A 12847-nucleotide genomic window follows, 5' to 3' on the forward strand; every position below is an offset into this window, starting at 1 on the left:
AAACCTCCTCAGACAGGTGTGGGAACTGGCCACTCTCACCAGCCAGCAGCCAAGAGTGGTCTCATAGGCCTTCCACCTTTGACTGGGTCTCCAAAGTGTGAGGAGGTTTCAGTGACTTTCCAAACCTGAGAGCCCCATGGATGTGAACATGACATTTCTCTCTCTTCTTTTTTTTAACTGATTAAAAAAAAAAATCCAAATATCTGCGGTGTACCAGAAGGCAAAGCCTCTTCCATAACCACCTCTCTCACCTGGTCCATCATCCCTGGTGTGGTGACTGGTGGTTTGTAGAAGCACGGAGGTCCTGCTGAAGTCCAGGTATGGAGGTAGGATGAAGGCTGAAGAGTAGAGATGGTTGCTAGGGAACAATGTTCCCTCCCTCTATGAGCTGTGGGCTCCAGCTCCATAGGAAACATGGAGTTTCACACCGTTTACAGAAGGGTTATCCTTGCTGATGGAAAACCACACAAGGAGCACAGTAAAAGGCTCATATTTCATGAAATACCTGTACCCAAAAGTTCTCATCAAACATAAAGGATTTCATGGAGACTTTCCTAACATAGTCATAATAATCAACAAGACTGTATTTCAGCAGAAATGGATCTTTTAGCATCTCAAAATGCTAAAGCTGAACATGAGCTCTCCGACCTCAGCCTTCTTGCTGGGACCTTGTTGCTGCCTGTCTGGAACAGCAGTAGAGGGTAATAATCAGTGGGCCATACCAGTTGATAGCATACATTTCCTTTTGATGTCTCTTACCTGGACCCCAGGGAAGCAACGCACCTCCCTGTGGGTTGGGTGCAGTTGCTATATGGAAGGTACCTCCATTTTCCACATTCCAAATAGAGAGATGGCAAGAAATCTTCCATAGAGTCAATGACAGAACCACAGCTTGGCCCTCCCATGTCCAATACCCAGTGCTGTATTTTAGCACTGGACTTTGATTCATTCTGCCCCTGATCTTTCACCAGGCCACTGGAATTTCTGCATGTCTTCAGGCACAGAGTGTAACTCTTTCATGCTGCAGAGCTGCTTTTCCCACCCAACACAAGCAGGGCGCAGGTAACAGAAGAGAATTAGAAATACTCACAGATGCATCATCTAAGATTTTATTAATTGTCAAAAATCAAAAGTTCAATAGAAACCTAATGATAATTCTTTAAAAAATTCAAAAAAAACCTAAACAATCCGATATTTTCTTTACTTCCACCTGCTCCCTTTTGCTTTACCCTGGGCTGGAGACACTGCTAGACCGCGTTACCCCAGACCCAGCCCTCCCTCTAGGCCTTGCTGCGCTTCAGCTCGGTGACTTTGTAGTGCGGCGGGGCTCGGTGGAACCACTCGGACCAGGAGCCGTCGTACACGGCCACGTCGCGCTTGCCGCACAGGAAGGCGGCCAGGGCGATCTGGCACGCCGTGACGCCCTTGCGGCACGTGGCCGTCAGCGGCTTCGAGAGATCCACCTTCTTCTCACGGAATATTTCCTGGATCTCCTCAATACTCTTCTCGTGCCCCGTTTCTGACAGGAATGAGTGGAAGGGTATGTTCACAGCACCAGGGATGTGGCCAGATTCCAAGCCTGCGAGAGTGAACCAGAAAATGAAACATGAGCAAGGACACATTAACATAGGTGATGAAAGACACCCACAAGAGACATTAAAAACATCACTGCAGATAGTCTCACTCCCTCCAGAAGACTCATTTGTTCCACTTGATGATGAAGATGAAAAGTGGTATTAGGCTAAAAAGAAGAGGACAAATATTATTCAACTTTGTTGAAGTCAAAACTTCCAGAATATTTAGCAAACTATTTCCTCGCTGAAAGCAATGAAGAAACCCTAGACATGACAGAAATCAAAGAACCTCCACAGAAAATGCCTTAACAAAGGCATTAAGGGCACCTGTGATAAGAGGAATAAAGCAATGGATTTCCAACCTTCCCCAGGTATGCCATCAGTGTGTAGTGACACACTGTCGTTTTCAGAAGCAGGAAATGTGGCCAGTATGTGGAATTTGTGAAAGTGGTTATCTGTTCACAGTTTATTCCTGCATCACCTTAAAGTCATATTTCAGAAAAATAAATAAGAAATCATAAAGCAACCTTAAGTCAGCCACATCACTTCTGAGGCAGCTATCCTGGGACAATGGGGTTAGAGAAGTCAAAATTTAAATTTTGTATCACTTATCTACTCCATGGATGAAATCAGCACAGGTTGTTTTTCTGCTGGTGTATCTGACCACTTCAGGCAAGTTCAAAACTGCACGTCAAAAGAAGGTCTGTAGAGAGTTGCAGATATAAAAATATAATGGACAAGGTTGGCATCACACCCTTCAAATTCAGACTCTTAAGGCTTAATAATGGAAGCTTTTCCAATCATTTTGAGAGGCTTTGGATCAAGCCTCACTGGAGCCAAAACCATTATGTATTACACTGAAAATGTGTTTCAGGGAATGTTTCCTTGCTAGGTTTGAACTTCCAATGAGACAGATCTAAATAAAATCACATGAATAGTAATCTGTTTCACTGGCAGCTATCTATGTGCCCAAATTATTGGGATAACTGGTCTCGGGAGATGGGAGTGATTGGGGCAGTTTATTCATTTGACTTTGTTACAGTCAAATAATTAAAGTATACCTAGGCAGAGACTGACATCATACATAATGACACTGCATTTTCATCACTATGCAGAGTGGTAACATGACATAGTGAGATATAAGGGGAAAATGGCTTTGGCACGGAATTGAAGGGAATTTTTGCTCTGCTGAGCAAAGACAGAGCCTAAAGACAATCAAAGCTGCCCTGAGTCAGCTTCACAAGTCCTCTTCCTGTTCCAGATGGATCCTTTTTGTCTCTTGATTAATCCTCCCCGGGTGCATTAAAAATACAGCACAGTTGTCTAGGAGTCACCTCATGCATCCTTCAGAAATGTTTAGCATTACTGAGAGAAGTTGGGATAAAAACTGCTGACTTCTGCAGGGACTAATGTTTAAAAAGGAAAAGAAAAAATAAAAGAGGCAGTGTTTTGACTGATGGTTTCACCATACTTTTTCCAGTTCCAGAAGACAACAGCTCATCACTTCAGTACAGAGATCTCCAAAACTCACTTATCAATACAGTGTCTGTATGACAGAAAGGAAACGAAAAATGAAGCAAAAACTGAGAAAACCTTGTATATGGTTCTCAGACTGCAAAGCTGCTTACTGAAGCCTCTTACGTGCCTGGGTTAGGCTACCACTTTCCCACAGTAAATGGAAAAGGACGCTTTCAGCAAAGGATTTCTGCAAGGCTCTGCTGCAGTCCTGGTGATCACCCCAATACAGAAAAGTCTGTGAGCCACCTAGGGCACTGGGATGTGTCCTGAGACCAGGAACTCCTGGAGAATGAACTAGAAGGGAACTCTTGCTCCAAGAGGTTTGCTGGGCCATAGATTCACTTTCTAGGTGTCCCAGGCATCACGACCATTATTGCTTCTCTAGACTATTCACACACCTTAAAATAGGTTTGTACCTCTCTTATTGGAGACTGATAATTCATCACCCTTAAACAACTCTTCAGGTAGGAGGTGAGCAGATCTGAAAAAACCACTCATTTTAGAGCAGTTTGGACTTTGATCTTTAGGGAGACTTTATTGCTCCAGAGATCCAAAAGTCTGCTGGAGTCAGAGACCAGTGTTTGCACTCTGTGGGTGAAAGATGGAGAATTCTGTAGAAACTGCATTTATTCACATATGTGGGTGTTCAGCTGAGAAAAAGAGCTGAAACTGCACAACCACAATCGCTTGGACTGCCTAAGAGCTCTCAAGTGGCTGAGGAAGCTTTATAATCTCTCTCTGCTAGGTCAAGAGCAGAGAAAGACAGGACTGGAAGGCAAGGCTGGATGCAGCTGAAATCTGAACAGGGGAGAGGATACATTTGCTCCTGTCCCATATGAAACAGAGGACACTCCACACCAGATTCATGCAGTCACCATCAGAAACTCCAGGAAGGAACCCTAGGACTACAGAGCCTGGGCCCCAGCTACCTCAGCAGTCATTTTATATGACTTTCAAAAAAGCATCCATCTCAGAACAGTTTGGATTCTTGTCATGAAACTTCCCACTGAAGTACCTCCTGGCTCATGTGAGGAGGAACATTAATTTCCAGTGTTCAGATCATCACAGTCAGTCCATACACCATTTATCCTTGAGCTAACACTGCCCTATGGCCGAAATAGTTTTTCTGCCCTTCTGCTATTGCTCCAACAGGCTGATGGCAAGCCCTCAGCACTCCCAACAACCTCATGTCCTTAGCCTAAACCCAGTAAGAGCCAATTAGATACACTTTTCTCTGTCTTGGCCACCCCAAAATCAGCTCTAGGTGTCCAGCAGGCTTCTGGACAAAGAAGTGGCATTTCCTACCGTCACAGTTGGCAAACAGGAGTTGCCAAGGCTGTTGCCAAGGTTAAATCACATGTGATGTTCCTGCACCCAACTAATTAATCCAAGTCTTACCCTCTTCTATTGCTTCCAAATGTGGATTATTGGCTTGTAGGAGAAACACAAGCAGTTCAGTTTTGGGCTACTAAGCACTTGAGTTTGCTCTCTGTACTGTTATACACACATACATCTGCAGGTGGCACCTCACATCATTCTCCCCATGTGATCATTTAGACCTTCCCATGGCTGTCCCACAGCACATTTTAGTATCAACTCCCTATGTTCAAAGCCTTGATGATTCAGGAAAATACAAAACAAAACATGTAAGCTTAATGATGGGACCGTGCTGGCAACTTACAACCCCACAGATCTTCTTTCAGTACATGCTGTTCTCATCTCACTTATCTCCTTTTCAGTCAATTTTTGAAATCTAACAATACTTGTGCTATTTGCCCTCTCCTCATATTGACCTAATAAATGCCCCTCTAATGTTATGCCCAAAGCATGAATAAAGTGCAAATGGCACAACTCTACCTTGTAGATGCTTCCAATGGGTGGAAGAAAAGATCAGACATTACTTCCAGACATGCATGTTTCCATTTCTCTTATCTGGCCAACCAATTGTGTTGGCAAGGAAATAAAGCCCTTGGGTGAAGTGCAAGTCTACCAACATATTTTACTCAATTTTGCCTTTGTTTAAAGTAATTTTTCTTGAAGAGTTTTTTGAAAGTTTCCCAGTATGTCCATGGTAGAAGACCAGCAGCTGCCTAGGTTGTGCTGTATCCCCTATTCTAAAGATGAAGTTTGCAATTGTTTCTGTCCCATAGAACCATGCTTTGAATAAATGTATCAAATTCTTGCTTCATGAAGTTCCAATATCACATGACTGATTTTTGACACATATTTGGGATCGAGCTCATCTGCCTCACTGATTTGAGCATGGGAATATCTCTTGGTTAGCCCTCTCCCTGCTCTGCAGAATTATCCATAGGAGAGAAGAAAACATGGTAGCACAGACTCAGGGCTCAGTATAATGCCAAGACCACACACAAATTATCTTCCACCTGGAACCCCTGCTAACTGCACAGCAACCTTATTTATTCTTTCTCTCCTTGTTCTCTTTTGTTCACTCTGTTCCAGAAGATTTTGTTATTTAATTCCTTTTGCCAAGTCTCACTCAGCTTGGTGTCTAGCAATCCTTCCTCACAATTTATAACTTGTAATATGTTATCTTCTTCACTACTTAATCCCCTTTTCCACATCTGTTGATTCTCTGCTTACATATTGTTTTTATTGTTGGCTATTTATCTAAAACCATGGCCCCTCCTCTCTTAGCCTTCCCTTTGCGATGAAAGCTCCAGATGGAATTTCTTAATGTCAAAAAGATAAAAGATTTGCTCAGCCCATATTTAACTCCCTGTGGCTTTGGAGTGTGCTGGCTGCAGATAGTTCTTTTCCAATTGCCTCCTCTGTTGCCTCCTTGTTTATCTCTCTCTTCCATTCAAATGGTATGTCTTAGAAAGGACAATTACTGATCTTGTCTAACCTACTGTGAACACATTGTAAGGAACACTTGAAGCTTGGTCCTGGCCAGCTCCCTCAAAGTCCTCATAGGTTCCTGTGAGTTGAAACAGACTTGGATAAAGTCTCACTCTCCATTCCTGTGCCCCAAGTATTATTACAGGATCAAAGCAAAGCCAGTCTACTCCCAGCTGCAGAATCCACTTGGAGGAGAGGGGAAAGAAAAATGTACATTTCATTCTCATTTTCACTGAACATTCAAGATTAGCAAAAGCTTCATGTTTGAGGCAGGCAGGATGGAGAGCTGGGAAAATGGGCAAAATCTGAAGAGTTCTATATGCAGAAGGGAGACAAAGACTACTTCAGGGTTGAGAAAGTGAAGAAAACTACCTGCAAGCTCATTAAATGATTTTGGGTTTGCTCTCTTTTTTTAGATGATAGAGTCCTTGCCTGGCAACTTTTGCCTCTTTTCTCAGATGTCTGCAAAAGAATTCAGAAATTCACAACTCTTCTGTATGCATTTGGTTAACTATAATTCTTGTTCATCAGTTTTCAGTGCCCGACAGCCAGAGAGGATCAGTAGTGGCAACCATCATGTAATTATTTTTATCATCAGCCCTGGACAGCTAGTTCCTGCAGAAATAGAGCACTGTGCAGGGACACCTTGAACTACTTAGTGCATAGGTCAGGGCTGCACATCTGTCAGGCTTCTGCTGCACACTCTGCATGAACATCCAAGCTTTGCATCCAAAGCAATACCTGCATTTAAGACCTAGGAGACCTGGCCTATAGAGATGCCCACTTTATTCCACTCTGGCAACTTTGGTGAACCTCGCCCACCAAATAAAAATTAGTACTATATTATGGCTTATCTTAACCAGTACAGAGGTCTAAATCCCAGCAAGGATAAAAGTAAAACAGGGACAATTAATTCTTACCACAAAGAACTGAAAAACTAAAGAGGCAAAAGAGTCAGCTGCAATTAGCCTCTTCTAGAGATGAAGTTCACAGAACAGGAGAGATTAATTGACTTAATTAGGAAGTCAAGAACTGAAGCAATAATTAAACTGAAATCACCTGAGAAGGCAGAAAGTTCCTTAACCTGAAACCCATTAGTCTTTAAATTGCGTCCTCCTGATTGGATGACCCCAGCAATTAATCAGCATTGATTTCAAATTGCTCTTTTAGGTGTAAGCACTGTCTTTTACCCACTGCTGGCTGATGTGCTGCTACTGGCTAGCTTGGTTCAGAGAGCTGTCAAGCTCCTGTGGAATGAGCAGCTGCAGCTGGAGTGCTTATCCTGCTGGATCTGCTGTGGGAAGCAAAACTGGACCGCCACAAATAAGCTGTTCCATGCTGACTCATTTCAAAGGAAAATCTGTTTTGAAGATGCTGTTGGGTCTGTGGTATTTGTCATCTTGTGACAACTCTCACCTTGGGGAAGAATGCAAAATCTACCAGCTCCCAGCAAGGAGCATTTTAGTCACATCTTGAGGTTAAAATTCAACCGTCACTTTGATGGGCTGTGGTAGGAGAAGAAATAGAAAGTGATAAGCCTAACTTTCCCTTTCTCCAGCCACAGACTCCTCCATCACTCCCATTACCTCTCCCAGGTTCCACATTGTCTTTCTGCAGATCAAATGTGTTGAGGGGCTCCCTGTAGACACCTGGGCCACCCATGTGTGCAGTCATTTACAGCCAAATGCTCCTAAAGTTTGGATGCAGGAATGTACTTTAGGACATGCTGTCACACTAACTGGCCGTACAGCAACGCACACACATGTGAACAGCCAGGACAGAATGACAACAACCTGTGGGGCAGCAGGGCAGCCAGCCTGGGGAACACAGAAACCCTCTGCATATACCAGCAGGGTGGGCTCTGCTCAGACCCAACAGCTGCTGCTGAGCTTTTCTGAGCCTTCTTCTAGAAACTCTATATTTCCAACCATTTCTGTGATTCCCTTGTTGAGGAACACATTCAGTGCTGGCAGCTCGGCGTGCAGCTGCAGTGCCAGCCGCAGCTTGGGCTCTGGGCTGGGAGAGCCCCAGGCAGGAGGCCAGGAACTGGTGCTGACCCTTGGCACAGCAGAGGGCACAGGACCTGTGGCACAGCCAGGTGACCGGACACTGAGACACAGCAGGAGCCGAGGACTCAGCGGGAAGAGCCGGGACTTTGTCACACACAGACTGGGAGGGCATAAAAGTTCAGTGCTTCCTTTGTTTAGGTCCCTCCTTGGAGGAACAAGCTCAAGCTGTTTCTGTGTTATTGTACTGTTAATAAATTGCTTTAAGGAACCAGACTTTTGAGGCTCTGCTAAGGAAAACCCAGGCTTGAGACGGTAAGAAAACCTGGTCTCAGTGTGTGTGGGGGGTGTAGGTAGTCAAGTGGGGCACCCATCAGTTTAGTGGAACTGCCTGCTGAGAAGGGGCTTTGGTCCCAGAGTTAAAGTCTCTAGTGGTGGGAGTGTGATTGCCAGAGTGCCTCCTGAATGGTCAGTCAGGAAAGTTTCCTTTACACCCTTTCGGAAGGGAGGTTATTCTGGGGTACACCAAGGCTTAAATTACACAGCAAGGGCCTCCTTTAACCAACTTCAATTTCATTTCAGGCACACTGCTGTACCTGCTGTCCCCACTGCACAGGACTTCTCCCACCCCGGCTGATTGGGTGTCCAGTGTTTCACCGAGGTAACGAAATCAGTTTTTGTTCCTCTAACTTGGGGCACCTAAAAGGGAGAGGCTGACACCCCACACATTTGCTAAAGGCTTCAGACTTTTCTTACATAAGCAAAAGAACAAAGATCAGCTCAAGCAAATTCTCTATTTGCTGGAAGTCAGAGCGATAACAAGAATGTCCCTTGGGGTACTGTATTACCTAAAACCTTGGCTTTTGCTTGCGCACTCATTATGGTGAGAGGCGCCTGTATGAATACTGATATTTTTTTATGTGTCTGCTGGTTTTAGATAGGCCCCTGAACAAACCCCTGGGAGCTCTCACCTCCCATGTTTGCATTTTGATAAACTTCTGCAGGGTGTGGGAATGGGAGATCCTGGAACCAAATGACTGCAGTCCTTTTCTGCTATTTCCTCCTGCAGCTTTATAGCCAACTGCAACAAAAGCATTCAGTGATGGCACTGGGGTCTGAACGTGCAACTGTGGATCCCTTAAGGTAATCAATGAGTCGGGCCGAGGCATGCCTGTGCATTAGGAAAATCTTTTTGATGGCTGTCAGGAGCTGTTACTCCCGGTCTAGAGTTGACATTCATCCCATTCTGGGGCAGGTGTCAGTCCCACCTCCATTACCTTGATCCAGCTCGATCCCCCGAAACCGGCCCTCGGGGCGGGAATCCACCACCTGGAAGTTTAGGGACGACACGTTCTGTATCATCTCCTCGAAAGTCTTCACCAGGGCCCTGTTCAGCCTGGCCTTAAAGACAGCCGGGGTGGGCTGGGTGACCTCCGCCGTGACGGGGTGCCCCTCCTTCAACCAATTTTTGAAGCCGCCATTCAGCACAGAGACTTCCTTGTGCCCGAAGGCCCGGAACATCCACCAGGCGCGGGGGGCGTAGAAGGTGCCCACCTCGTCCCCGTCGTACACCACCACGTGGGTGTCGTTGCTCACGCCCAGCCCCCCCACGTAGTCGGCGAAGTGGGACTCGCTGGGCAGCATGAAGTCGTAGGGGGAGGACTTGTCCCGGCACTCCTCGATGTCGAAGAAGGACGCCCCGGGGATGTGCCTCTCCTTGAACTCCTGCCGGGCGTTTCGCTCCTTGGGGGGGTACCAGGAGGCGTCCAGCACCCGCAGGCCGGCGCCCACCCGCCCGGCCCGCACCGCGTCCGCCAGCCAGGAGGCCGTGACCAGCGCCCGGCTGAGGCTCTGCCGCGCCATCTCGGGGCACCGGCGGGGGCGCCGCAGCCGGGCCGCGCTCCCCTCGCACACAGAGCCCGACGCGGCCCGACACACGAAATGGCGGCGGGAGGCGCGGCCCGAGGGGCGGCACGGAGGCGGCCGCACGGCCGGGACCGGCCCGCTGGGAGCGCTCCCGCCCTCCGGCGGCGGCCGTGGCTGGCGGGCAGCGAGGCCCAGCACGGAGGTACGGGGCGAAGCGGCGGCAATCGCGGCCCCGCAGAGCCGGGGGGGCTCGCAGAGGGCGGCGGCGGGGCTCCGCAAGGCCCCGGCTGCCGGTGTTCTCCGTGCGGGCAGAGGCGTGGGGCCGTGCCTGTCCGCCGAGCACTTGGTCCTTGGGCTGCCCCGCTGCGCTCTCGCTGCTGTCGGTGCTGGCTGGCGTCCCTGCATGGGGCCAGAGGAGCTGCGTGGGGCCGGGCGCAGGGCACGACAGCCGGGCTTGTGGCTGTCCCGCTCGGGGCGTTGTTTGGGACGAGCTCTGGGAAACTACTGTCAGGGCTGGAGGATTTCAAGCCCCTCATTGTAGGCTTAGCCAGCACATCAGTGCAGACACAGGTCTCAAAGTGCATCTTTGTCCAGTTGCTTTTTGAAAGACTGGTCTCTAATTTGTGACTCTCTACCTTCTGCAGTCAGGTGGACTCCGGCAGAATCCAGAAATTGACTAATCTCAGCCAGGACTCGGGAGTGATGTCGCAACAACTCCTTTACCGAGCTCTGGTATCTGCAAAATGGCTTTCAGAAGCCATCAAGTCCCAGCAAGCTGGCCTGGCCTTGAAAATCGTGGATGCATCGTGGTATTTGCCGAAGATGAAGCGCGATCCGAAGCGCGAGTTTGAGGAGCGCCACATCCCTGGTGCGGTTTTCTTCGACATTGACCAGTGCAGTGACCGAACCTCACCTTACGATCACATGCTGCCCAAGGCTAATGACTTTGCCGAGTATGTGGGGAAGCTGGGCGTGGGGAATGATTCCCATGTTGTGGTGTATGATGGCAGCGACCAAGGTCTCTTCTCAGCACCTCGGGTATGGTGGATGTTCCGGGTCTTTGGACATGAAGCTGTCTCCCTTCTGGATGGTGGCCTGAAGAACTGGCAACGAGAGGGGAATGCACTTAGCTCTGGGAAAACCCAGGTAGCTCCATCTGAGTTCCATGCCTCCTTGGACAAGTCCCTGGTGAAAACATATGAGGACGTCTTAGATAACTTGGATTCCCGTCGCTTCCAACTAGTGGATGCCCGTGCTGCAGGACGGTTCCGGGGAGTAGAGCCAGAGCCCCGAGATGGTAATGCGCCTTCTGAGACAGTGGCATTATAAAGAGGGGTTTCATTTAGGGTGCCCATCACTTTGACTCCTGTAGAGGAAATGCTAGGAAATAGTGGCCATCTTTTATGGGATGGGACTTGAGGCAGTGCATCCACCTGTCCTCCTTCCCTTTTGACTAGCAAGTGCTACTCTTTGAAAATTCAGCAGTAGGGAGGCCATGTATCTTTTTGTCCTCATGAGGGCCTGGGGTGAGGAACATAGCTTTTGATACACTCTGAAGATTCTCATTGGTCTCTTCAAGTACTGGTGCTACTCTTCCTTTCAGAATGGTCTGTGGAGGGGCTTCATCAGTGTGGGTTGCTCTGATGGGGAGAAAGATATGGAGGGAACTAGGGGAAAGAATGGAACTTGGCAGGGTTGTGCCCATGTGGTGACATGAAGGTTAAACATAGAGCCATCCTTCCTGAGTAATCAGTAATCTAGTAAAGCAAAGTGCAACAAAAATAAATGTACTTGTTTTAACAAAATACTCTAATATTCCTCTCAGTGAAACAGAAGAGGCTTTGCAATAGACTTGTCCCAGACAATAGAGGCCAATTCCTGTCTGTATTGTTTTTTCTCTAGGAATTGAGCCTGGTCATGTCCCCGGGTCGACGAGCATCCCCTTCACTGATTTCCTCACAGAGTCTGGCTTAGAGAAGACCCCTGAGCAGATCCGCACTCTGTTCCAGGAGAAGAAGGTGGACCTCTTGAAGCCAGTGGTAGCCACGTGTGGCTCTGGGGTCACTGCCTGCCATGTGGCTCTGGGGGCCTACCTCTGTGGCAAGCCAGATGTCGCAGTGTACGACGGGGCCTGGGTGGAATGGTACATGCGGGCACAGCCTGAAAATATTATTTCTGAGGGAAAGGGGAAAACAGTGTAATAAGCTGCATTGTTTCCCAGCTGTGCACGTAGCTTGCCTTGAAACAGGATTTGGAAAAGATGGGTTTAGCTTTCCTGATTAAGTGTCTTGAGATGAAGGCATTGGATAACAATCATGCGCACATGGTGCTTCGGCACTTTCTCCTTACCCTGCTGCTGCTTAGGAGGATGAAGATGACAGCAGTTCTGGGCAGCCAGCTCTAGGTGACCCTGCTTGAGAAAATAGGGTGGAACAGATGTCCTCTCAAGGTCACTTCTAACCTCAGCCATTCTGTGATTCTGTGACCATTTCACCTTATCAGTTGGATGGCAGAGAGTGCTGCTGCCAGTATGGGGAATTAATTGAGTTAAGCCAAGCTCCTGACTCAAAACATTCAATCATGCTCATTCACGGGATGGTCATACTTATATAACTGTGCCTCATAATCCTGCTCTCTGCTTCTGTCCCATCCATGCATGTTATGGCCACTTTGAGTGCAAAACTTTGTGGGAAGAGATGGCTGTTAAAGGAGCAAATACAGCATTCAGGTTGGCACTTAGGCTAGAGACTTGATTTGTGTTTCTTCTTGTACTTGGACTCTAGTGTGTACTTAGCCAGCCTTGTAGCCCTATTGTCCAAAATCCCCCTTGAGAAAAAGAAAAGATTATGGGATTTAAACCATGTAAATAAACATGATTCAAGGTCTTTCTGCTGAATGGAATTTACCTGAGTGTTGCTTAGGTGAATACTTTTCAAGAGTTCTGTTTTTATGGAATCACGTTGTCCGCAGTGAGATTCAAATGAGACATTTCCTTCTCTCTGAAAGTAGAGCCACACCTGT

General features: G+C 47.5%; 2 protein-coding genes across 3 annotated transcripts; one reads left to right on the forward strand and one right to left on the reverse strand.

The window, feature by feature from the left end:
- Positions 1–1093: 1093 nt before the first annotated feature.
- On the reverse strand, positions 1094–9823 carry TST (thiosulfate sulfurtransferase). Its single transcript, XM_074539348.1, has 2 exons — positions 9238–9823; positions 1094–1579 (listed from the first exon to the last, which is right to left on the reverse strand). The coding sequence occupies exons 1-2, from the start codon at positions 9821–9823 to the stop codon at positions 1281–1283; spliced, it is 885 nt and encodes a 294-aa protein (XP_074395449.1). The 3' UTR covers positions 1094–1280.
- On the forward strand, positions 8096–12722 carry MPST (mercaptopyruvate sulfurtransferase). 2 transcript variants are annotated; one of them, XM_005488574.4, is made up of 5 exons: positions 8096–8275; positions 8543–8621; positions 9030–9103; positions 10471–11123; positions 11729–12722. In XM_005488574.4, exons 3-5 carry the CDS (start codon positions 9063–9065, stop codon positions 12025–12027), a joined length of 993 nt encoding a protein of 330 aa, XP_005488631.1. In that variant the 5' UTR covers positions 8096–8275; positions 8543–8621; positions 9030–9062; the 3' UTR covers positions 12028–12722. The 2 variants fall into 2 exon arrangements, with proteins under 2 accessions (XP_005488631.1, XP_074395450.1); XM_074539349.1 differs by lacking the exons at positions 8096–8275; positions 8543–8621; positions 9030–9103 and adding an exon at positions 9894–10028.
- The last annotated feature ends 125 nt before the right edge of the window (positions 12723–12847 follow it).

Source organism: Zonotrichia albicollis, chromosome 4 (assembly GCF_047830755.1).
Source record: "Zonotrichia albicollis isolate bZonAlb1 chromosome 4, bZonAlb1.hap1, whole genome shotgun sequence".
NCBI classification, from domain to species: Eukaryota; Metazoa; Chordata; class Aves; order Passeriformes; family Passerellidae; genus Zonotrichia; species Zonotrichia albicollis.

Excerpts from the sequence above, each read along its gene's own strand:
- MPST (XM_005488574.4), top strand. The coding sequence starts at position 9,063 with ATGGCACTGGGGTCTGAACGTGCAACTGTGGATCCCTTAAG. Across the intron at positions 9,104-10,470 it reads GCAACTGTGGATCCCTTAAG|TCAGGTGGACTCCGGCAGAA; the intron begins GTAATCAATGAG and ends TACCTTCTGCAG. Across the intron at positions 11,124-11,728 it reads AGAGCCAGAGCCCCGAGATG|GAATTGAGCCTGGTCATGTC; the intron begins GTAATGCGCCTT and ends TTTTTTCTCTAG.
- TST (XM_074539348.1), bottom strand. The coding sequence starts at position 9,823 with ATGGCGCGGCAGAGCCTCAGCCGGGCGCTGGTCACGGCCTCCTGGCTG. Across the intron at positions 1,580-9,237 it reads GGGGATCGAGCTGGATCAAG|GCTTGGAATCTGGCCACATC; the intron begins GTAATGGAGGTG and ends TCACTCTCGCAG.